The following is a 24843-nucleotide window of genomic DNA, read 5'->3' on the forward strand; positions in this document are numbered from 1 at the left end:
AGTGTGCACGCTCACTGAACAGTCCTATTACTATTATTTTTTACTTGCTTGAGATATGGTCTTGCCTTTGCAGAGGTGTCTGAAGAAACAGCCGAGGTGAAATGGTTGTGGGCTTTCCCAGTTTTTCACAGATCCAAGCTGTCATTTATGGTCCAGGACCACAGAAGCAGCTAAGGCTGCTCAGTGGTGTGAGCCAGGGCCTCCCTCCCTGCTGTAAGTAAAGGGTAGCAATGCTTCACAAATGCAGCTAAATACAGGCTAAATATTTGGATACTGCTTTGTATTTGGATCATGATGCTGTCAGCCCAAATTCAGTTCTTTGCCAGTATTAATAAGGCGTGTCTCAGTCTCACATAAACCAAACCAAGCCACAGACGTTCTCTCGGCAGGAAAGGCTTTATTTGTGCAAATGCCTTTCAGCTGGCTCCTTCTGCATGGGCCAGTGATCTAGAACCTAAGGCACAGAAATCTCCCCAAAGGACTGCAAATCTGTCAGTGTTTTTTATCATTTCAAGATGGGTATTCTCACAAATATGACATGAAATGATCAGCAATGAGCAGGGTGTGTGATGCCAGAACGGAAAGAAGATGGGAAAAACCTTGCCTTCAGAAGAAGCGTGTTACTACTGGAGAAATCAGAAAATAGCCTTCAAGAAAGGAGAGCAGATACCATCTGATCTGCAGTTATTTGTGGTCTGAACAAATCTATCACTCCTATATACACCAAAACTTTCCTTACAATGATTCTGCCATGATATATTTTACTGGGGAGGGATTTACTAAATATTTTGCAGATGGAGGAACTGACCGAAGGAATTCGCTGGGCTTTTATTGACATGTTAGAAAAGGAGAACGACTGGATGGACTCTGAAACAAAAAGAAAAGCTCATGAGAAGGTAATAAATATAAATGTTGAATAAATAAAATCCTGTTATGATAAAGATTTCACTTGAGTGTTAACAGTATGCCATGGACTGTATTTGCAGTTCCAGTTACTTGCTGATCATTTTCTTTGTGAAGGGACACATTTGTTTTTCTGGATGCAGAGCCATCTGAGCTCCTGCTTCTCTGCTGAAGTTATTTTTGTTACCTTGTTCTTCTTTCCTTGCATCCACCTTTCCCTATCTGGCTCTGGCTGATGTAGACTATGAGCTTATTTCAAATTTGGCTTTTCTTGACAAAGTCTTCACCTTAACTGGGATCCCAGGGACACAGCAGTCTACAGACAGAAAACAGTGCCTGTAACCCCTGTGACAGCCAAGAGTATTTGCTGTGAAGAGGGAGGATCTAGCCTAGAAGAGGATATGAGAATAATTCAGGTTTCACAGTTTTTCCAGTGCTGTGGAGGGAGGCCTAACTTGAGAGCTGTCTTTTGAGAGCATAGTGGCGATCCCAGCTGACCATCCATTTCCTGACAGAATAATGCCAGTTATGAAGTGTTATAATCAAGGATGGCATTACTGGTCCTGATTGCTTTCAGATAAAGTCACAATAAAATGCAGGAGGCAAAGAGGAAGGCTGGAGGATGTACTCAAAACCTCCTTTTCACCCTATTCCCACATCTACAGCATGTGATGAGTGGAAAGGAAGATTGTCCAGATGCAGAGCTCTGCCCCCAGAGCAGCAATTGGAAGGGATGTATAAAAAGACAAGTGGAGGGTGTTGTGTACGTCTGTGTCCTTATTTACTGAGTCAATGGGATATCAGTGAATTAGTAAGCACCCTCTTTGAATAAACTGACAGGCAAGTGCTGAACTGTTCCTGCTCTCTGTGCTTGAATAAAAATAGCAGTGTTTTAATTTAAAAGCAAACATGGACTTCAAAATTTTTAGTAATTCTAATGAAAAGACTGTTGAGGAATTTCATCATTGGAAAGATTCAAATTCCATGTGCAGTCCATTTACATTTTATAAAGCAGTGCTCTTCATATATGTGCAAATGAAATAGAGCTGCGTAAATGCACCAATAAACTCAATAACAAGAGAACAATAGTGAAATGACATTTATTTCCTGCTAACCTGGTGGTAAATGGGCTGCAGTTATTACTTCTTCCTGGCTGTTACACTTTTTTTTTCCTAGAGATACCATTAGAAATATAATAATCTGTAATTTAGATATTTGTTAAAATTGATGCAAAATAAGAGCAGGATGATTTTCTAATGATTTCCTTAATAAAGATATTTCTATATAACAACATGCTTAGTGAATTTGTTCAAAATTTGCTACCTGCCTTTCAGAAGGGAAATAATACAAACATTGCCAAAACCCAATGAACTCCTAAAAAAAGCTCTCCCTTTCTCATTTTAAGGAGGATTTTCATCAGAAGGTAGGCTAGATCTCCAGTAGGTAGAGTTGGCTGTTTCCCTCTGTTGACAGATTTTGGAAGCAAGTGGCACTTTGCTCCCAATTTAGACATTGAAGGTTCTGAATTTAGTGGGGTGAGTCTGGGCTGAACAATGCATGACAAACTAAATTCCATAAGTACAACAAAAATAATACTACAAGCCATAGTACTATGAAATGTATAGCCAATGGTTCAAAATCATTCTCACTGAACTGAAAAACCATTTCGTAGTTTGCTGACATAGGAACAAAGTCAAACTTGTAAGACATGAGTGTTATGTAATGCCTTAGATACTGCAGCAACAATTACGTGATGCGACTTACGTCTACAAGTTTAAGTTCAGATCCACAGAAATAGCTGCTTGGCTGGAAAGAAAGAGCCTAGAGAGACATTTGGTAGATTTCCAGGCATGGAGTGTGTGTATGTTTATCAAATATTACTTATTGTTAATGATAGATCTTCTATTTGTCCTGGAACTCTTGGATGAGCTTGTTTTTAATTCAAGAAATAGATTCATTACATGTAGGGTCAGATAATTCACAGGGGAAATCTAAGTTTTATAATACAGCAGAACCTTCAAAATCTGTTACACTGTTCTAATTAAATCTCATGAGCCTAGCACTTTCTGCTGTTACTTTTTCAATACTTAGGCTTTAATAAAGCAGCACAGACAAGCATGAATTTTATGAGGGAGATTGGTTGGTTAAAAAAAACCCCACTATTGCTTTATTCTAGAGATCTGTAAAAGTTGCATTTCTTTGTCAATAAATGTCACCCACATGCTGAACTCTGCACCCAGGATGGAGAAACACCAGGTACCAAGTATAAATTGGGAGAGAGAGGGTGCAGGGCAACAGCTAAGGACTTGAGAGCTGTCTGGTTTGGAAAAAAAGAGGTGCAGGGCAACAGCTAGGGACTTGGGGGCTGTCTGGTTTGGAAAAAAAGAGGAAGCTGAGGGGCCACCTCTACATCTTCCTGAAGTGGGGAAGTGGAGAGGGAGGTGCAGATCTCATCTCCCTGGGATCCAGTGACAGCATGTGTGGGAGCAGGTCAAAGCTACTTCATCAGGAGAGGTTGGACTGGACATTAGGAATCTTATCTTTGCCAAGTGGGTGGTCAACCATTGGAATAGGCTTCCTGGAGAGGTGGTTGTTGGCCCAAACCTGTGTTTAAGAAGCATTTGGACAATGCCCTTAACATCATGCTTTTACTTCTGGTCACCCTGAGGTAGTCTGGCTGTTGGACAAGATGTTCTTCCTTCCAACCAAAATGTTCTAATTCTATTCCATCAATTAAGTAAAGAAAGGATGCTATTAGTTAGGTAAAGGATATTTTGGTAATTTATGTTTTCATCAGTAACTGTCCCATTGTCCCTTGTAGCAGTACAGATTGGAGGTTCTGCCCTAAGTTCTATGGCAGAACTGTATCCTACAGGGAAATGACTGATTCAGATATTTTGCTCATCCTTTGTATTTTTAATCACACTTCATTTGTGAAATGTTCAAGTGCTCTGAAAAGAAATTAACTGCAGAAACCTGATGGTGGTTTTTTTTACTGTGCCTGCTTCATGTCATCTATTTAATTTCCTTTAGTTTTTCTTTAATTCCAGGCATATTTGGGTAATTAACAATTTTTTAACAAATTTCCTGAAAGAAGAAGAGAGTCAATATGGGATCTGGGTGTCTGGGCAATGAGCATAGAGAATCTTGTGGTGATTGTATCTTTAGATCAACATTGTAATGTAAAGGACATGGCAGGTTTGAAAGAGAATTAATTGCAAATCCTCTCTGTGATTCAGATACTCACTGTTTTGTGTGTTTTTTGCTTCCTGTTTTCTGACTGATGCCCACCTTTCTTTTGTGCTTGGCTGAGGCCAAATTTGTAAACCTTGCTGTCAGCCTGATGCTTTGCAATCAAAGGAACCATCGACCTCCAAAGGACTTACAAAAGACCCTCTGGTAGAAACTATTCGTGAATTTTGCTTTAGGCAGCTTGTCAGCTCTATCTAGTTACTCCATCTGTGACTCTTTGTGTCTGTCCTGTTGTTTTATGTTACTCAGAGGGGACACTACTAATTTGATGTTAAAAGGATCAAATATACTACTCCATGTGACACAGGGAACAATTGTCTTGCAGCCTTGATATCTGAGAATAATCTCTTCAGCTGTTGTATAGTTTAGAGTTAAGGTTTGACATTCCTTTTGTAACAAAACAATATCATGAGATAACATCTAATAATTTACCTCTCTCCCCCTTCCATTCCTTTCTTTCTGCGATCGAGAGATGAATTTAAACCAGACCATCTAAAAGCCAATCTCACAGAAAAGGTTTCTAACAGGGTGAGGTGGCTCTGCCTTCATGTGCAGTTCTCACCTGGCTCTCTGGATGGAGCTCACGCTGCTTCCAAAGGAGCTCAGAGTCCGGGAGAAGCGCTCAGCTCTGTGCTGTGCTGCTGTTTTCTCTCCTCTCCTTACACCTCTGCTCTATTCAAGCCCTTCTTTATTGTACCGTCTTTGAGTATCATCTCAAATTTGCTTCAAGTATGTCTGTTAATCCCCCGAATTTTCAATGGAATGCTCTGATAAACAAACAAACACCACAAACAAGTTTCTGTTCTTGCCCTTTTAGTCTCCCTTTTGTAAGGGTCATTACATTTTGCCCTCATTTGCAGAACAGAGAAATTATTCAACTGGGTGCAGCTCCAAGGGTGTCTCTGGCAACACTCTTCAAATGCATGTTCTGTGAATTACCCATGGCCACGTCACAGCCTCTGAGCAGGACTGCAGGGGTGCAGGAGTGAAGGGACACCCTTTAGTTTCCCTTACAATGAAGGTGCAGAATGCAGCCAGCTATGGTGGCTAAATGCTATTGACAGCTGTGTTTTGGCATGGTGGGCCATGGGGGAAAGGGGGAACCCGCAACTGAAACTCCATTGACATAACTTGTGTGATGAGGGCTCACTTCTTTAAAATGGTAATTTATTGCTTCTGCTCTTCAAAGGATAATTCAATGGAAAATCATCACTGACATGTTAAATTATTCCCACTCCTGGGCAGGAGCCATTATTTTATTAATCACTATTTTTCCTTCCTAAAATGTCCTTTCTTCTTAGGTTTAACTGGAGGCTTGAAAAAAGAAGTTTTTCTTAAATTCTCCAAGTCTCTTGTAAAAGATCCTTTTAGGCTATGGCACAGGAATAACTTCCTATTTGGAAGTTAGTTCTTTTGCTTTGCAGTACTATTTTTAAAGCATGGATTATAAGCCAAAAAAGAGCTTGTTTTTCCTCTAGTAAGATTTTTCTGTAACATTATTAACCTCCTTAAGTCATGGAGCACAAATCCCAAGGTCACTGTGCATTCATTTGGCTCCTGAACTTGCCTGCTGCTTTGCTTTATTTCTAAGTTGTATACGCAACATTTGTTTTCTCCATATCTGAGTCTGAAGACTGAGTCAAGAGGAGCACAGGAAAATATCAGGACCGTGCCTAGCTATAGGTGGCTCTCTTGGGCAGTGTTAGGTACTTTTGTTTAGCCTACAGGGCTTGTTCTGCTTCTTCAGAGAACTGCAAAGCTCCCTAGACAACACAGTGTAATTTGGACCTTAGGAAATCAAGAGCCATCTGTACAAGCCCTGATTTTACAAAGTATAGGTACTTTAAAGGAGGTGGGTGTCCGTGGGTTATCCCACTGAAGCCATTTGTTTCCCAGCTGGAACTTGCTGGCCCTGTCCAGACCTGCAGTCACTTATCAGAGCCACAACCCCCATCCTCAGTTCTCCTTGGTCTCTGTCTCCTCACAGTTGGGTGGTTTCACTCTGACCATGACAGTTTTACTGCTCAGAGCAGAGTCCAGGGTCTGCTTCGGACAGTGGCCAAACAGTAGCAGATGTTCAGAGATGAACTCAAGGACAGGGCGAGCATAAAGGGACACATTCCCACTGTCCTTTCCTGGCCTCTGACAAACTGCAGCTCACTTGCTTCCTGAGCCAGAAGTGGTGTCTCTGTATTTACTCATATTTTCCTCCTGTGAGTTTGTCTAATTACTTTTTGAACCCACAACAATTTTCATCCACAGCTTCCCAAAGCAATGAGTCCCACTGCCTCACTGTGCTCTGTGGGTAAAAAGAGTGTCTTTTTGCTTGACTGAAAAATGTCACCTTCTTCTGTGTTGTGGTAGTGCAAAAACCAGAGAATCATCATCACCAGTTGTCTTTTTGTGCTCACTCTTGTTCTAAAGTCTTGGCACAGCAATACATACTGGGAGAAAGGAGCCTCCTGCTTTTCTTCACATAGCCTGTCCAAGGCATGCACTAGATACAGTTCTGAAATATAACATTTCATCGAGATCTGAGACAAGCCCAGACAAAAAGGCCAGGCACCACAGCTTCAGGAGCTGAAATTAATCTTCCTTAATGCCAAGGTACTTTGCACAAAGATGACAAATCATCCAGTCTTGAAAGTGGTTACTGGGTGCCCTGCAAAAATTAGAAATGCCTTTTGAGTCTTGTGGGATCTGTGGATCCATCCTATGAAGACAAATGCAAAAATATGACAGTGGAACCAGCCTTGAGACTCAGGGCTTCTGATTTCATTGGCTATTTCTAGAATGAAAGCCAACACAAAACAGATAGAACAATACTTGGTAAAAGAGAGGGATGGAGTTTCAAAACTAAAGCTTGCAAGACACCTTTTACACGTTCCTTTAGGATGACTTTATGTCTTTGCTTCAAGGATGTCAGAGAACTTCACAAAGTATAAGACTGCTTCAGAGCAGTTATAGAAACTGCTAGACGTACTTCAGAAGAGCTAAGAAAAGCAGGAGAAATTTCCAAATACTCTAATTGCAGTTAGACACGTCATTCCTGTTCAAAAGCCTATAGGGGAGACTGCTGACTTTCTAATTTACTGTTTTTACTAGAAAGTTTGATACAGATATTCTTGAAACAACCTTGCTATTTCTCAATTGGAAAGTGTACTTTTGTTGAGTGCCAATTAAACCTTAGCCACGCTTCTCCTTTGTGGAAGTGACCGTTCTGAAAATAGGGAAGTCTCAGTCTGGGTGCAAAAAATTCGAGGGCCTGGTTGTACTGTAGTAGTTGCATCGCAGGGAGCAATGAGCAAATCTCCTCATAAGGTTGGAATGTGTTGAAGTTTGGAAAAGGTGAACTCTTTTTAACTCTTTTCCAATGTCTGCATTTCCTTTGTGCATTAAATATGTCACTAGGGGCTTATCTTCCTGGTTTAACTCATCTTTCATAGGATCACAGCATGGCTCAGGTTGGAAGGGACCACAGTGGGGTCATCTGGTCCAACCTCCCTGCTCAAGGAGGGTAATCCCAGAGCACATGGCACAGGATTGTGCCCAGATGGTTCTTGAACATCTTCAGTGAGGGAGACTCCACAGCCTCTCCAGGCAATCTGTTCCAGTGTTTGGTCACTTCCACATGAAGAAGTTCTTCCTCATGTTCAGGTGGAACATCCTGTGCATCAGTTTCTGCCTCTTGTCCTGTTGCTTGGCACCACTGAGAAGAGCCTCCAAAAGGCTCCATCCTCTGACACTCTCCTTTCAGATACTCAGAGGCATTGATGAGGTTCCTTCTCAGTTATCCCTTTTTCAGGCCAAACAGCCCATTCCTTCTTCTACCATGACATATGAAAAGAAGGAGACAACTCAATGGGAAGATGTAAGGAAAGAAGATGCTTCTCAGACATAATGTAAGGGATTTGAAAATTTGTGCTACTTACCTAGTTTGGAATTTGGTCAGGACTTTGAGGCTGCCACTCCTACACCATTCCTTAGATATCTGTTTGGAAAATGCCAATTCTTAGAGTAACATTTTTTCACCTGGAAGAAATGGTACTTTTCTTTTAGAGTAGAAGTGTTCCATGTTTTTCTCTGAATAAAAATTGGTCTTCACTTTCTATCAGATTAACATCCCCTTTTCATTCTTATCCATTTTACATCAAATATTTATTTCTCATCACACACTTTAATTTTTGAACTCTAAGAATAATCTATCATATCCTGAATTTAATTTAACCTTCACAGGAAGACTGGGCTTTCCTGAACAGTAACCACAGGAGATGTTCTTCTCCATTGGCCAGAGTTGAAACTAATAGCCATGGCATGTTTGCTTATCTCTTATCTCTGGGGTTAGATTGCTGCTGTCAGCTTCTCCCTTGTTATCTGGCTGCTGCTACTGCTCACTCAGTTGTGCAGGGATGTCAGTTCCATTAATAACCTGAGCACTGTGCAAAAAGATAGTGGAAAACAGGTGAAGGGAGAGGAAATTGTATTTAACCCATATCTCACCGCTGTCATTTTTCAGACTCAACCACGACTATATAAGGCCAGAATGGGAGTGTGACATCAAAACAGTTGTGACAAATCTCATGCTTGAAATAGGAGGGAGACAGATGGACAGACACCTGCAGATGCTCAGGGCCCAGGGTGAATCTGAAGGTTTTTATGGCAGAAACGCAACATGAAAACATTGTTATGCTAAATGACAGAGTAATTCTTCCAAAGAGCAAGAGATCTTCCACCACCCTTGGAAGTCTGGGTTTGTTTCAGCTTTAGCTTTCACTATCTTTGTTGTTTTAACAAGTAAACCTGTCTCCTGCAGAGGTACAGTTACAAAAGACAGAGTAGTCCATCCCCTGCTCAGCAGTAGCAGATATGGAGGCGCAGGAGAGCTGTTCTCTGTGTGAGGAGTCTACAAGGGCATGCTCAGGGATCTGCGTGGCATTGCCTCGCTCTCTGCAATGAAAGTGCATTTCCTGGCTGGGGTGATCTCCACCTGCTGTAAATGCCCACTGAGGAGAGCTGCCTGCTGCCTGGGAGTGGGTGAGGAGCTCAGCAGGGCAGGGCTGTGGGCTGAGACCACACCATGGACCCTCAGTGTGGGCACTGAGCTGTTCACAACCAGGTGTGTGAACCAGCCTCACTTCAGCTTGCTCAGGTATTGTACCAGTCACTGGGGTCTGAAGCAAAGTAGTGAGATTTTAAATGGCTTCAGGTACTGGTATTGCTGGAGTTTACCTGTAAAGGAGCTGTACCACAAACAGCTCATCAGACTCAGGAATTTGTTCCTTTAGTGGCCTTTTAGAGGCCAGGATGCTGTGACTAAGAATAAAGGCTTCCTCAGCTGCCCTCATTTGTGAGGGAGCTGTGAAGTGTCTTGTGCTCAGTTTTCTGCGTATGGGAGGAGCTTCATCAATGTGAAAATACCTAGATATAATTTATTTAAAACTAAGAATATGTAAAGGTTTGGAATAGAGAGGAATTTGATCTTGAGTAGAGCATTTTCTGAATATTTTTCCTCTATGTTCTGCAGCCTGTGTATTTGATTATGTATGCATGTGCTTTCCCCCCATACATTACAAGGCATGGACAACTGAGAGTGGCATGCTTACTATTACAGTGCTGGTCAGGTCCCTGTTCAAGCAAAAGGAATTCCTCCTCAGAGATAAAACATGCAAGTCATGAGTACTCCTGGTGTTTAAGTTCTCAGTCACTATTTCAGTTGGAGTAGTGTTAAAAAGGGTCTCTACCATGTCTGGTCTCAGTTGCATCAAGACTGCGGCTGAAGCTCACTCGTGAAATGAGAAATGAAAAGGGAATTTTTCACATGCTATCCTTTATTTAAATAAAAAGAGCTCAGCAACCTTTGCTTAACCTTGAAAATGTTAAATGAATGTAAACTGATGCAAGCAGAGACTAAGGTCAGAAGTTGCTCCTTTCTGGAACAGGTTATTCAGAGTTTTGCTTAAAACTGGAGAAGAAACACTATGGTGAATCATATCCCACACAGTTATGATGGGGAGAGAGCTTCCTCACTCTTTCCTGATCTCTGAGCCTGCCCCTCTCTCAGTGTCCAGTGCCAGAGATCTCAGCACACAGCGGTGTTTTGGGTCCCTGTGAACTTTCATTTTGCTAGCACAGTGGGTTTTCTTAAGCCTGCTGCTTGCCCTGAGCTAAAACAAAACAGCAGAAAAGATTTTTTGATCAAGGTGAGTGTGTTTCTAGCAAGAGATGGCATGAAAATGGGAGTATGAATCAACTCATGAGGTGCTCTGAGGGGTGAGCAGTGAAGGAGTCCCTTCACTTTCAGAACGGAGTTTCTATAGAAAACTGAATATAATAATTTTTGCAGCTTTGTCACCAATGTGACAAAGACCAACCAAAGGTGGCTTTTTTTTTTCTTTTTTTTTTTTTAATTTGGAGTTGGGGAGTGTGTTTGGTTGTTTGATTTTCAGAGATATTGGAAAACATGGAATGTTGCCTGAAAATTAAGGCAGGAGCAGTATGGTTTTTTACAGTGCTAAGTAAGAGTCCAAGCCTAGCTTGGCATGAGTCCTATCAAAGGCAGCTTAGCAGCACATGCTGTGGGGCATGTGTCTATATCTGTATCTATATCTATATCAGCATCATACTAATGATAGTCTGTGTCTTCAGAGCACAGCACATTCATTTCTGGCTCGTTCAAAGTGCAGCTGAAAGAGCTCCGAGCTCTGCACGCACCCTGGGGCAGTCATGCCCCAAGTGATCCACAGGTGTGCAGGGAGGAATCCAGTGCAGAAAAATCCCACACTGGAGCTGAGCTGTCACTGCTGGTGGTGCCACAGCTGAGTCATTTTCCATATCTGGGCATCACCCTTTCTTCTGGTCCATGGGCATCATTCCAGCTCCACTGAGAATCCAAAGACCCTTAAAACTCACCCAGGTGCTTTGGACAGGAATAGTTAGCAGTTAAGCACATCCTGTGCCAGGCGCTCAGTTGTACTGGTCTGCAGTATAAATGCATTTATATCTTCAAAGATGAAGATATTTTCTGTGTGCCACAAAGAAAGATATTGCAGATATGATGTTCTGTATGTGAAAGACAGAATATATGTCTCTCACATATAATATTCTGGAATGGAATCATGCTAATTGTCATACAGAGGTTGCAAGTGGAAAATTGAATGAAAATAAAATGGACAAAGAATTTTTTTCCTCAGCAAAATTAAAGCAAAGCTGGCAGCAGAATGAGTTTCTGGTGGAGGGAGAAAAAATGACTGAGTCCATTAGTTGCAGTGCCACATTGAACTGAGGAGTTGTGCTTATGAAAATATCACAGTCAATTAGTATGTTTATTTAAGTAAGACTGAAATAAAGATCTAGTTTTGCACTTTCTCTGACTTCATCCAGTTCTATTGCTTAAAAGAAAAATTAATGTGGGATTCATTTAAACTGAAAAGTTAATTCCAGTGAAACTTCTGTCACAGTGCTTGAACCAATGACTGAATCTTTGTATTCCAGAGACCCAGAATGGATTTAGAAAAGAGTAGCACTGATGTACATTGTGGCTTTTTCTGATTCTTTTGTCCATGGTAGTCCTACTAAACTTTTAGATGCTTTAAACTTTATGTGTAATAATAATATTGTCTTGCTGAATAGTAGATATTAAGACTGAACATATAATCTCAATGAACACTTGTCTTGGGAATTGCTGTGCGCCTTTTCCTCTCTGTTTCCTAGGATTATAAGGTATGGTATGGTCTTTTAAAGTGTACTAAATAATATTGTCTTGCCAGTAAGTTTTGTCTGAGTGAGGCTTTGGTTTCAAAAGCTCATTCAGAGGAGGAGGTAACTACTGTACCACATAACTCTTCTCCACTTTGTCACATCACGTGTCCCCAGCACTTGGCTTGTAAAAGTTCCAGAACTTGTTGGGTTTCCATGTGGTGAGTGAGTGATTCAGCTCAGTGATCTGGCTGGGGAAAAGCTTGGTTAAATTTCTGCTGGGTTATGGGTGTTTTAGGTGGTCCCACAGAAAGGGGTGTTAAGGAGCTGAGGCAGCCTTTGGAGGCTGTGGGTGCAGGACAGCATGAGAAGAATTATGGACAGAGCTGAGAGGAGTGGGGAAGAAGGACAAGGACTAGGACTTTTTTTCCATTTGGCAGCACAAATTTGTTAAATGGACTCAGCTACTTTTGGAACCATAATGTGTGTTTAACTGAAAGCAATTGTATGCATACATGGGGTGTCATTACTCGCACAAGTCACTTGATTATTTATTTTACTTTTTCTTTGACCTTGGCCTCAAGCTATTACAAAGATGAAATGATAGCTGTGTTTTCTCTCTTCATTACTTTGGCAAGTATTTTAGAGCATTCAAAGCAATTATTGTAATACAGAGGGAATGGTTATGGTGCAGTGTGAAGTGGTGGTATGTGAATTGTTATTAAATGAAACACTAGTTCTTGAAAAGTCTACACAGCTTCTATTATTGTGACAAAACAAAATGAGGACAGTTATGCAACAAAAAGAGGACAGTTAAGTTTTAAAAATAAATAATGTTAATCTGTATTCTTGAGTGTGCATCAGACTGTTCACTGCAGATCAAGTACTGTTAAAAATTGTCATTTCAGGCCAAGTGTTCATGTTTGAGTTGCCACTTCACTTTCCATTGTAGTTGACAATGTGAAAATCCCTGATATTTCACTTTCCCACAAAGGAAATACTGTGCATCATTAGGGTGAGCTCAATCCATCTCTCACTCAAGTCAGTAATGTTTTCCTACTGACATCTGTAGGGTTGGGCTTTAGCCCTGTGATGGAACTTTCCTGTGTTTTGCCAAGATCCACCACTCTATTTTCCTATTTTTTCCATATGTAAACTCTAGATAGATGCAGTGATATTTATGCAGCAGTATTACCAGATGGCTCTTGAATCATCTGTTCTCAATGAAAAATGAAAAGACTGGGCACATATATAAAGGCTGAATTAATCTTTGTAATTAAATGGAACATTACTTTGCCATGAATGATTTTAGCTTTCACAATGTATTTCATGCTAATTTTTCAGTGAACTGTAATTGTATTAATTTTTTATATATTTAGAAGCTTAAAAATGATCTTCACAAAGTTATTGAGTAAGTTAATATACAGAAGATCGCTGTTGGACTCATAAAACTTTGTTGTGAGATATATGTTTTGTTTTGTTTTCTCTTTAAGTAAGTAAAATATGTCAGTACTTAGTATTGTATAAAATATCCAAGTCATACTCTGAGAGGCAAAAAGGCTCTCAGGATGCTCACATGCTTGGTTGTCAAGTAAGAATTTGAATAGGCTGGGAACTGGGCTGCTTTAGAGCACTGAAACACGTGTGCATTCCCACGTTGGCAGGTTGTTAAGCAGAGTGAAAGCTCCTTTATTATCTTGTCTGTGTAGTAAAACTGCCTTGCAATGCTCTCCCTGTGACAGAAAGACACTGATGGTAAAATCCTGGCTGTGTTGAAGTCAGTGGGGAAACTTCTATGCACAAGGAGTGGTGGAATAGTCCCACTCTGGTTCCTCTGCCTCAGAGCCTGCTCTCTCTGGCTGCTGGGATAGGAAAGAGTTGTCATGACTTACCCTAAAGCACCCTGCAGCAATGAGTTTCCTTAATTTACCCAGCAGCCCAACTCAGCTGAGTGTTTAATGATGCCTGGGGGAAGTACCCCAGTGCCTTTTTTCTTCCTGCACACATGGCTGTTTAATATGCAAATTAGAGAGAGGAGTTAAATGAGCCTTTAAACTATAAAAAGTTGTGCATGGTGGATTCATGTGCAACTACCACATGGCTGGTTCCTGTACATTTGTCACATTTCATTTGACTCCCTGTGCTTGCCTCCTGGAAGGCTGGTATCTTATACATACTTTTAATCCTATCAAGGGGAAAATAATGACATCATTATCAAAGAGTAAGCAAGCTATAGAAGAGTTTTCCACTTCCTTGTGCTATGTAAATAAGGAATCTCCTGACTGCTGTTAAATATTACACAAGTGAACAGAAAAATAGGCACAGAAACAAAACTTCCAACATGCAAGTTCTGAAACCTGTGATACTTTCTAACTTGTCAGTTGTGTAAATAAATTGTGCTGGGCTCTGCTGAAAAGGTTTGCACTTGATGCAAAGCTTCTAGGAGGAAGCCCAGTCAGAGGAATTCCCAAGGACTTCAGAAGGCTTCCTATGATCTCTCATGAGTTTTGCTTTGGCTATAGGAAACAGTTTACCTAACCAAGAGCCAAACATCCTTCACTGTCAGCATCAGCTTTGTCTGTCTTACTTGCTCAGATCTCTAAACCACACATATTGTGGTAATGCCTTGTATTTAACAAATGCAATAATATAACATTTCCCCCTTATCTATCTATCTATCTATCTATCTATCTATCTATCTATCTATCTATCTATCTATCTATCTCACAAATTACAGACAGCTTTAGACATACAAAGCATCCAAGTACTACAAGCAGCATTACCTTTTGAGGTTGCTTTTCAAAATCTCAAGACACACTCTGTTATTTACTAGGGTTTTATATAGACTTTATAAAAAATCTCCATAGTGTCTGAGTATTTTATTCTCATGCTTAGAAATCTCAATCTCACAACATCAAATGTGAAAGTCACAAAGCAAATGATGAACTCATGCAGAACATTTGAGATCCACCTGATTTGTTTAAGTAGCTGACTTAGCAGAAATTAAAACTGTTGGGTTTTGCTTTATCCTTTTCCAAAGCTAGTTTTAACTAGTATTGAAACATGGGAAATGGTAAAGGAAATTTTCTGTTTCCTTGCGAAGTTCAGTCACTTGGACCCAACAACACCACCAGGAAAAATTTAGACACTCTTGAACACATACAAACTTGCAGATGAATCGTGTTCCCTTCCTGGCTTTTTGTTCTCCCTCCCCATCACAGCCTTTAAAATATCATGAAAGGCTGCTGAACCTTCTGGCAAAGTGGGGAAACATTCTGTTGAGAGTTAATTTGGCTCATTTCATATTTTCCATTCAGCATTTTTCTTCCATTGCTTTTTTTATTACTAGGGCAATTTGCATGACAATGGGATCTTTCTTGCTTAAGAGATTGTCTGCTCCTGCTGCTAATTTCCTACCTGAAGTTGTTATCTTCTGTTTGTGACATCTTAATTATCTCAACCACAATTAATTGTGATGTCACAAATGGAGGATTATGACTTCGGGTTGGAAGTGAGATTGAGAAATTGAAGGAGGTCTTTTTTCTTGAAAAATAAAAGAGGAGACAGAATGACTTTGGTTAAATGGAAGCAATCCTCCATCACCTTTCTTCTGAAAGTTGTGGAACAGCTGGTTTTATGTCTTGCTGTATAGGAGGCCCTGCTGTATTGAGATGCTCTGAAGTGGGAGAAGGGGAAAGGCTGTATGGAGGAAGGGAAATCTTCCCTTAAGCAGTCAGTCCCTGAAGCAAAAAGGAATAAAAGTTGTTGGACCCTAAAAAAGACCCAGGCTCTGCTCATAGAGAGCAGAATGCAGGCTTGGTACTGTTGTACTTGGTTTAAAGGCCAATCATTTATTGTTTTTCATATCTTGCAATATTCATTTGAGTTTTGACATCAGAGTCTGATGACCAGAGAGGAGCATTTTTTGAATGGAGGGAATTCCAAAGACTTATGGAGAAATTATATTCATCGTCATGAAAATATAAAAAATGAAAGTTTTGTGCTAACCTAATCCATCATAGCTGTAATTTATCCTATGGACTTGTCACATTTCACTTCTTGGTGTGTCATCTTATCTTTTAGTGTACTTCTGCTTTTCTTCTGGAAACTTGTTTCCACAGAGATTTTGGGTGTCTGATATTTTTGTGAGGACATTACCAAGGCTGTTTATAAACTCACACCATGATTTACAAAGTGGGAATACTCATCTACAGCTACTTCACACTGGACTATTTGCACAGGTTGTGCATAAATGCTGGGACCAAATCACAACTGAAAGAGGATTAATGAAAAATGAAGTGTCTTATTTTAACATCTCTAGTGGCATTAGGGAAAGAGCAAAGACTGCAAAGAAAGGGAGGGAAACTGGATAACTACACACAGACCAGTCCTGTGGTTTTCAGAAAGTACAGTGTCCTTCAGAAAAGGACCCATCCTCAGGTGCAAATGGAAGTGGCCCTCAGTGGAAACGCCAGGCTGCACTTGCTGGGATCAAGCTTGATTCACATCTGTGCATCAAATCTGTTTTAGCAGTTGGATTTGTACCAACTACTGTGCCATAGCAAAACAGGCCATTTCCTGTTGTCTTTTGGAAAACAGTGTACAAACAGGCATTTGACCATCTGATTAACACAAAACCCTGTAGGGAAAATCAGCTGTTAAGACTTTGCACTCAGACACGTCGCTGTAAGTACGCAAGAGCTCTGCAGGCAGTGACAGACCCACTGTGATAATCTGACAACAGAATCTGGACCCTCTGCCTTGTGATGCCAAGCTCATTTGTGGCACCAAGTTTACCTTGTAGGCAGGTTGTTTTGAAGTTACATTAGGATGGCTCCAGGGAAGCTTAATAATACCAAGTGGAAACTTAGCAAGAAAGAGAAAAAGCTGTATGCTGAGAAGTGGATTTATCTGTCAAAACTTTTTTTTCTCTTTTTCTTTTTCAAAGGCAAAAGCAGTTATGGCGAAAGTTGGTTACCCTCAGTTTATAATGAATGACACATATATTAATGAAGACATCAAAACAGTAAGTGCCAGGCTTGCAGCTTTATTCATCTATTGCAGCCATTATTTGCTCTGTTTTGCTGCTGTCTCAAGTCAAGCTAGTCTTTTGTTTGGCATGCACCTGGACTCATGATTGCTTGGTTATTTTTATTTTATTTTTGAAGTGTGCTAGCTCTAAATTTTATCTAAATACTCATTGCTGTTGTATCTAAGTGAGATCATGAGTCCTGCTGGGAGTAAAATCTGCCTGGGTGCAAAGAACCGTCCTGCTATTAAGCATTTTAAAGGTTATGCACGCACTGTAATAATTTCACATTTAGTTGTAAAAATTGAACAAACCAAAAGCATTTTTTCTCAAAATAATGATTTTCAAAAAGCCTAATGCAATTTACCTCAGAATATCACAATTTAGGATGCCATATATAAGTTCTCCTCATATCTCCAGGCTATGAATTTAATTTACAATTGATGTTTATAATCATGCCAAGAGGTCCTAACCAATGTATAGGCCTATTGTGCTGCCTGCTGGACAAAGATACTGTGGGGGGACTCCTTCCTGCCCCAGTACCTGTTCAGTAAAACTAAGGCAGGAAGGCAAATTATTAATAACAACAAAAACAACAACAACAACAACAATAAATTTACTACTTTCCAACTGTGGCATGCATTTGATGAATTGTATTGCTGAAAGTCACAGGCAAACTAGAAACACAAGTTCAATCCTGAAGCAGTAAAATACAAGAGCAATCATCATCTTTGCCAGAGCACATGAACAGACACTAAATAGAGGCATCATTTATTGGGAGAACCATGTCCATCAGCCTAGTCCTTGTCCAGGGAAGCTGTAGGGTGAGATGATGCAGTGAAAACAGTGCAATGAGACAGAGCATGTAACCAAGTCTGTCACTCAGTGTGTGGCATTATTTGCTCAGATAAGTGGCAATGGCTGGTGAAAAATACTTGTTAATCATGCTTGCAAACCCAAAGTTTACATTCAAAGAGCAACTCCCTCACAAATCCTAGAATTGTTTTAAACTGATGAAAGGGATTTATAACCTATTAACATCCCTTTGCCTTGCCTGTTTAGTTTTCTGTGTGCTATTAGATTTGGAAACTTATGGAAGCATGGAGCCCTATGGCTGTAAATATTTAATGTGGTAGAACTCTCAGAAGGCACAGAATATGAAATATTTTTTATAAAATGTAAAACAAACTGAAAAAGGGACCTCATTACATTGTTGGAAGTGGTTTTAAAATGCACTTTTAAAAATAAAAGTAAGCCTACTTCCTCTTGGGAAAGAGGCTCTCTTAATAATAGCCATGGAAATGTGCAGTCTGCAATGCACTGTTGGGTGCTTATGATTCCTTCAGCAGCACTCTGCACAATGAAGAGTTTTCCCAGTGCTCCAGACTCTTGTACATATCTGTTCAGCCACTGTTTTTTTTTTTTTTAACTAAGCTCATAAAATATTTATTCTTCCTACCAAGTGTGAAAATTTTACTTGCTTTGATAATCGCAAAAAAATTAGGTAATTATCTCATATAAAATAAAAGTTCTGTTTGTTTTATGTGAGCTTTTGTTTTTTTGGACATGCTTTAAAAATGTCTGTGCTTTCTTGGTACAGCTGAAGTTTACAGAAAGTGATTATTTTGGCAATGTATTGCAAACTCGCAAATACGCAGCCCAATCTGATTTCTACTGGCTTAGAAAAGAAGTTCCAAAAACAGAGTGAGTAGAAAAAAGGCAAATTTACATAATCTTCTAACAATATTTTAACTTATATTATTTAATTTTTATATTAAATACTGTTATATATTAAGTTTTAATAGAATTATGTTAACAGCAATATGATATGCCACAAAAAGCCTATGGGCAAACTCCCATTATTCAGAAACTCCTGTGAATTTTCTTTTTGAAGGTATCCCTGTTCATATGCAGAATAGTCATGTGCTTGAAGCTTAAACTTAATTTAATGAAAAAAGGGGTAATTGAATTGCAATTAAAAATGGATTATGTCTCCTGGTCACAGTTAGAGTTTGAAATGGTACAGCAGGGATTTATGAACTGAATTCTGTAGGAATGAAATCATAGTAAGAGATAATGTTGTTATTAGAAATACAAATCAGCATTGTTTAGTTACCTGCTGTTGATAGCAATGATACAGAATGGAACATAATTGAATCTACGTATGTTATTTTTATTTATTTGTAAACATGAGAGTGCAGATTGTGTCACAAACTTTCATAAAATACATAAGAGAATCCTTCTCTTTTCTTACTGGTGGGTAATCAAATCCTTAAAATGCAAATTAAAACCTAAGCAGAACTTAATTAGTCTAATCATGCTCCTTAAAAATGACTTCTTCTACACACAGACTTTGAAATCAGTGGCAGTGCTTAGTTCCAGTGGTTTATTTCCTTAGGGCTCCAGAAACCCTACTCAAACTGAACCGTGCCTTCTTCTGGGGGTGGCTCTGTGCTGTCCATGAGGCAGGGGGACAAACTAAGGTTGCTCATGGTTGAAGTGTTTTAATTTGGCCCTGTGTGTTCAAGGCATTATTTATAACTTAGATTTAATTGTGAATTTTACCTTCTCATCGCAGCTTTCTCTGACATTGCACTGGTCAGTCCTGGGGTATGATTTTAGGGATTTTCCTGGATGCAGGACCAGACTGTGGTGGTGTGTTCTCTTCAGGGCAGCAGTTCCAAGAGAGCAGTGGAACAGCACTGGCCTCTCTATGGCAGTGGTCAGCCCTGGGGCAGCCAGCCCTGATGCAGAACCTGTAGACTTGGCGCAGGTTGGGAAAGCTCTCCTGAGAGGAAATCATGTGGTAGGCAGCCCCTGACTCCAGGACTGTATTCTGAGAGCTGTCACATGGGTATGCTTAAAAAATGAGTGTTATCCAATTGCCCTCTACAAGATTGAACCCTTCTCATGCCTGTCTTTACCTCTTATTCCCAGGACCACATAATAGCCAGCCCCTCATCACCTTTGTAGCTCTTTTCTTGTCAGCCCTCAGAGCACATTCAGGCCTGCTGGGTGCCAGTTTGATTTCTGGTCCCTTCCCTTTGTTAGCACAGCTATTTGCTCTGCCTTCTGCAGGGCTGGAGGTAATCTCACCTAAGCCCTGGCAGGGAGGGATAATTAGGGCTCCTGCTGGGACATTATTCTGTCTCTGCAACTGTTCAGTGAGAGAAAAGGGCTCTGAAAGTGGTGTCACTCTGCCTGCTGAGGGACACCAAGGCACAGAGTCATTGCTGCCTACAGAATTTTTTTAAAAATTTATTTAAATAAACCAATAACTCCCACTCACCAGTCTAAGTCATGTCAAACCTTGCCTCAAAAATATCAGCCACTTTTTAGCTACTTTTCACTTTTAAATCATCATATTCCACTGCTTTCTGATGCTTTTGTCTTCTTTTTCTCTCCTATTTTTCTGTTTTTGTTTTTTAAACTTTTACATTTCATGTAACTCCACAGAATTTTTGATGAGACTTGGTGCTATGTTAATAGCTAATTACCCTTGGGTTTTTGTTTCTATTTGCTTCATTTCTTCTTTTCCCTAGTTTAGTAGCTTTTAGCATAACATTTATATTTCAAGATAGATATTATAAGATCATCAAAATTGTGGACCAAAAAAGATAAATAAGAAAATTAGTGTTTAAGGAAATAAAATAAAAGTTGCTAAAATAATATTACACCCAAAAGGTAAAACACTATATTCTTTTAGCAGACAGTCCATGCTTCTCAATAATTATTTCAAACTGGAATCACTTTCCTCAGCTAAACGTGAAATTAAAATTATAGTTCAATCAAAGCACCAGGGAAAGACCATCAGGGGATGGAGAGAGACGGGAGACACAAAACAAAGCAGTTGGATAAAACAAGGGGGAATATGGATAACTGTGGGAACCCAGGACATCCCTCTGGCTGTCCAGGACAGCCAAGATCCCTGCCAGGGGGCTCAGAAGCCCTGACACAGAGCCCAAAACACCTGTGGGTTTGATTATGACCCGTGGAGCAAACTACCAACCTTAGATGAAGATCAGCAAGCCACAACAGTTTAGGTAGAATAATAGTGAAGTTGTCACAGGGTGGGAAGGTAGATTTTGGGGTATTTTAGAATGGGGATTCAGGGGGCAAGATGGAGGGATCTGGGCATGTCCAGCCTTTCTCCTTCTTCTTCTTGGCCTCCATCTTCTGCTGTCATGTTGGCACTTTTAGGCTGGTTTAGAGTAGAAGCTCACTGTCTAACATAGGTGGTAGGTATTGGAAAGTATTTGTAAACATTGTATGTGTAGTTTTTATTATAAAGACATAACACCGCCCCGGGGGCAGGCAGAGTGCCTGGAACTGTCCTGCTGGACGGACCTCGGCAGGGCAGGAGAAAATTTTTTATAGATAAGATACAAGAAACAACCTTGAGACTGAGAAATGAAGAGCTTCCACTCATTCTTCAAGCACTTGGGCTGGGAAAAGAGACTTTTAACATTCTTGGGTCACAATGACCAAAAGATCCTGAGAGATAACAAAGTGGAAAAGTATATTGTTTCGGAAATTCAACAGTTTTTAATTAAAAAAAAGGAAGGAAAAAAAACCTAAATCAGGAGTAATTATAAAAATCTTTGTTCTCCTGTTCCCTCCATCCCTGGCATTTATCTGCCTGACAGGAGAGGGGAGCATGGAGGAACTCAGATGAGCTCTCATTGCTCAGGGCATGGGTGATGTTCCACACCCAGCCCCACTGGTACCCTAAAGCTGTGACAAGGCACTGGGGTGCTGGAGCTGCCTCTTCTTCCAGTCCTGGGGCCAGGCTCCCCTGGGGACACCACAGCTCTGGGAGGTGTCACTTGTGCTCAACACCAGCCCTGATGCCAGCTGCCATCCTCACAGCTGGCTGGGGAGGTGACTGTCACCTTCACAGCTGGCTCTATCCAACAAGAAAAAAAGTGCTCAGGTATCAGCAGAGAGAAAAATGAAAGGGATTTGTGCAGGAGCTGAGGAATGTGGTGCACAAACCAGCCCAGGTAGGGTTGAGAGGGCCCAATGGAGAGTCTGGAAGGAGCAGTGTGGGAAGGTGGGCACCAGGTGTGAGGACAATCATTATAAACCAGGGGAGATACACCTGGAGCAGAGGAAAGTGAAAGGCAGTACAGGGGGAAGTGATGGCCATGGGAAGGGAAAAATTAAGGAGAGTCAGAGTTTTAGTTGCATTTGTCTATCCTTCCATGGAGTCACACACATTCATACATACAAATATCCTTGTGTGTGTGCCTGCACATGCCTGCACCTTTTAATCAGAGACAGAATCTGTCCTTCTTAACACTGATATCATACTTGCAAATAACAAAGCATCAGAGGACTACTTGGCCCCACCACTTCATTATTAGCCATCTTTCTCCTTTGAAGTCAGCACATAATCTAAGATTTTTAGACCTGGCCAAATCTTTCTGTTTTTCACTAGACTTTCAGAACTGGGGATGTAGGTGTCTGGTATCCCAATAAGAGAATGTAAAAGAAGGATGCTATGAGAGGACTCTGGGGTCTCCTCCAGGATTTATCTTTATTTTTCTTGACCACGCACAATTGTGTGTAAGCCCTGGCTCTTGGTTTGCCACAAGGGAGGGCAGCTCTGAGAGTTTCTGGGTTGGATACCTCTAAGTGTAAAAGCTCCTTCTGCAAAAAGGGAAAAGCAGCCATCAAAAACACTGGGCAGGCTGCTATCTGTTGGAGAGATGCTTCTGGAAATTGTGTGGCTGGGACCTGCCCTGGAGAGGTGAGGCTGGAAAGGAGCCTCCTGGAGCCTTTTCCTGGTGTTTGAGCCTCATTTTAAGCAGGGATGTGGCACTGAAGGCTGGGCCCAGCCTTACCATCCTCGCTGCTTGTCCATTCCTAAGGGAGACAGATGCCAACCTGACCTGGGATAATAATCTGTTTCTACATGGGAAAATAAAGAAGAGGCTAACAATAAGAAGAGGAAATACAATTTTGAAAGTCACCTTGAAGGTTGCCTCCCATATAGAAGTTTTTCTTAGTGTTTTCTTTGGAAGAAATTTTCCAGCTTCCAGAAACTTTGTACAGCTTTTCATTTCTAACCAGCTTAATTCTTTGTACATTCACAAGTTCATTTTCTTTGTTTACATGATTATTTATTTTTTATTTCTTACTTTGAATGTTGAACAGAAGACCGAATGATTTCTTCCAATTCAAAAAACTGAGGATCAATTTGCAAATTCAGCTTGTGCTTTGCAGAGAATTAAATAAACTAATAAGCTTTTTTCTGTGTTGTAAATGTTCCCAACCTCCCCTATTCATGAATGGCAATGTAGCACACTATACTCTAAACACAGAAAGAAAATATCAGAGGACATTTCAGCCTCAAGAACACAGCCTAAGAGAGTTTCTGCCCCAATTGCTATCTCAGTGTCTGTTTCACATTTTATTTCTACAAGAGAAATCTCAACCATACAAGTGTCAACTCTGCAGAATGAGGTTTTGACTGCTGCAGAAGTAGATAGGTAATGCTACAGGACATCATTCAAAGCTGTCCCCTTTTCACAAACTTATAGCAAATAAAAACAGTGTAAACAGTTCTAGAATTTTTATTTATTTACTTTGTAGTTAATAAGAGCTAGGAATGTGTGATGCCTTTATTTTTCTCTATCCTTCTGTGAGTAGATAAAGCACACAGAAATTGTAACCAGACCTAGAGCAAATGCTCAGGGAATCTGACTTCAAGCAGGAATGGGAGAGTTATTTCTAAATTTGCTTCACCTTAAAATTTAACAGCAACAGCAGCTATTTATTGCATCCCTTCATGTTGTAATTTGGTGTGTTTTTAGTTAAGGACTGTCCCTGAAGGTTCCGTCATTCAAGGAAATGAAAGTGCATGGCAGAGGAGAATTGAAGTTGTTCTGCTAGTCTGGATGGAAGCAGTCTTGGTTATTGCTACTCTTTTGTGGAAAATACTTCCTAAATTTTTTTGAGAGGACTCAGAATGGTACAACAAAATGCTGGACTAGAAATATGCTTCTTGCCAAATGTCAAATATTAAATACTCTGCTTTTTTACCAGAGAGCTCTCATTCTTCCTGACTTCTCAGTATGGCTGCTATATGTCCTCTTCTTAACTGCTTAAAAGCAAAATGAATTCCATACAGGATCATTCTTAAGGCATTTTTATAAAGGAGCAACCTGGAAACAACTGAGTTCAGTTTTGCACTGGGAAAATCAAGGCTGTTCTCAGCCTTGTGCTCATGCTAAGCTCAGCAAACAGGATGAGCTCTGCTCTTGTAGATCATGAGAAAAGCAGCAACCTGAGGACAGGGATGTGGTGATTTGTCTTCACCTGCAAGCTACAAATTTATGAGTTCATAGGTATGAAAGTATGGCCAGAGGGTTGTGTGAAGTCCTTCCTCAGTAAATGTGGACCAAATGTCACCAGCATTCACCGCTGCTGTTGGGCAGACTAAGGTGCTGCTATGGGGAGCAAGTTCCTGCATCACCACTCCTCACCCAGGAAGAGCAAGAGCAAACTTGTGCTGTTGGAGGGCTGTCTCTAGCCAGTGAAGAGCTCTTTGCTGCTGCTTGTGGTGGTTCTTCTCTGCAGCTAGCTGTGGTAAGCCCCCCCAGAGGATGGAGAGAAGAGCCAGAGCACATTAATCTGTTTTGAAGTGTCTGTTATACGTCTCAGGCCCTTGATCCTCTGACTGGAAATAAAAGGCTAAGAGGACTTTGCAAAAAGGGAGCATTTTCTGTCCCAGAAGCCTTTTTCATGCTCAAAAATTGCTGTTTGAGAACAGAAAGGCCATTGTAAGCAGAACAAGCCAAGAGGGTGAGGTGCCAGTCACAACACTATGTGTCTTTGCTCAAACTTACAGTAAAATATAAATTGAAGTCTTGACTCTTTCAGATGGGTTTTCTCCTTTTCAAAAAAGGGACAGTCCTCCAGATTTACAGCTAAGCCTGGAGCACCAGTCCCAAGGCATG

General features: G+C 40.6%; 1 protein-coding gene across 1 annotated transcript in view; it reads left to right on the forward strand.

Moving 5' to 3' along the window:
- The window catches only part of PHEX (phosphate regulating endopeptidase X-linked), a 95094-nt gene that overhangs the window by 44223 nt on the left and 26028 nt on the right, over positions 1–24843 (forward strand). Inside the window, exons 12-14 of the mRNA XM_066571650.1 lie at positions 795–896; positions 16799–16876; positions 18480–18583. Of these exons, the coding sequence (XP_066427747.1) occupies positions 795–896; positions 16799–16876; positions 18480–18583 (284 nt within the window). The remainder of the gene's footprint in view (positions 1–794; positions 897–16798; positions 16877–18479; positions 18584–24843) is intronic.

This window comes from Molothrus aeneus, chromosome 2 (assembly GCF_037042795.1).
Source record: "Molothrus aeneus isolate 106 chromosome 2, BPBGC_Maene_1.0, whole genome shotgun sequence".
NCBI lineage: Eukaryota > Metazoa > Chordata > Aves > Passeriformes > Icteridae > Molothrus > Molothrus aeneus.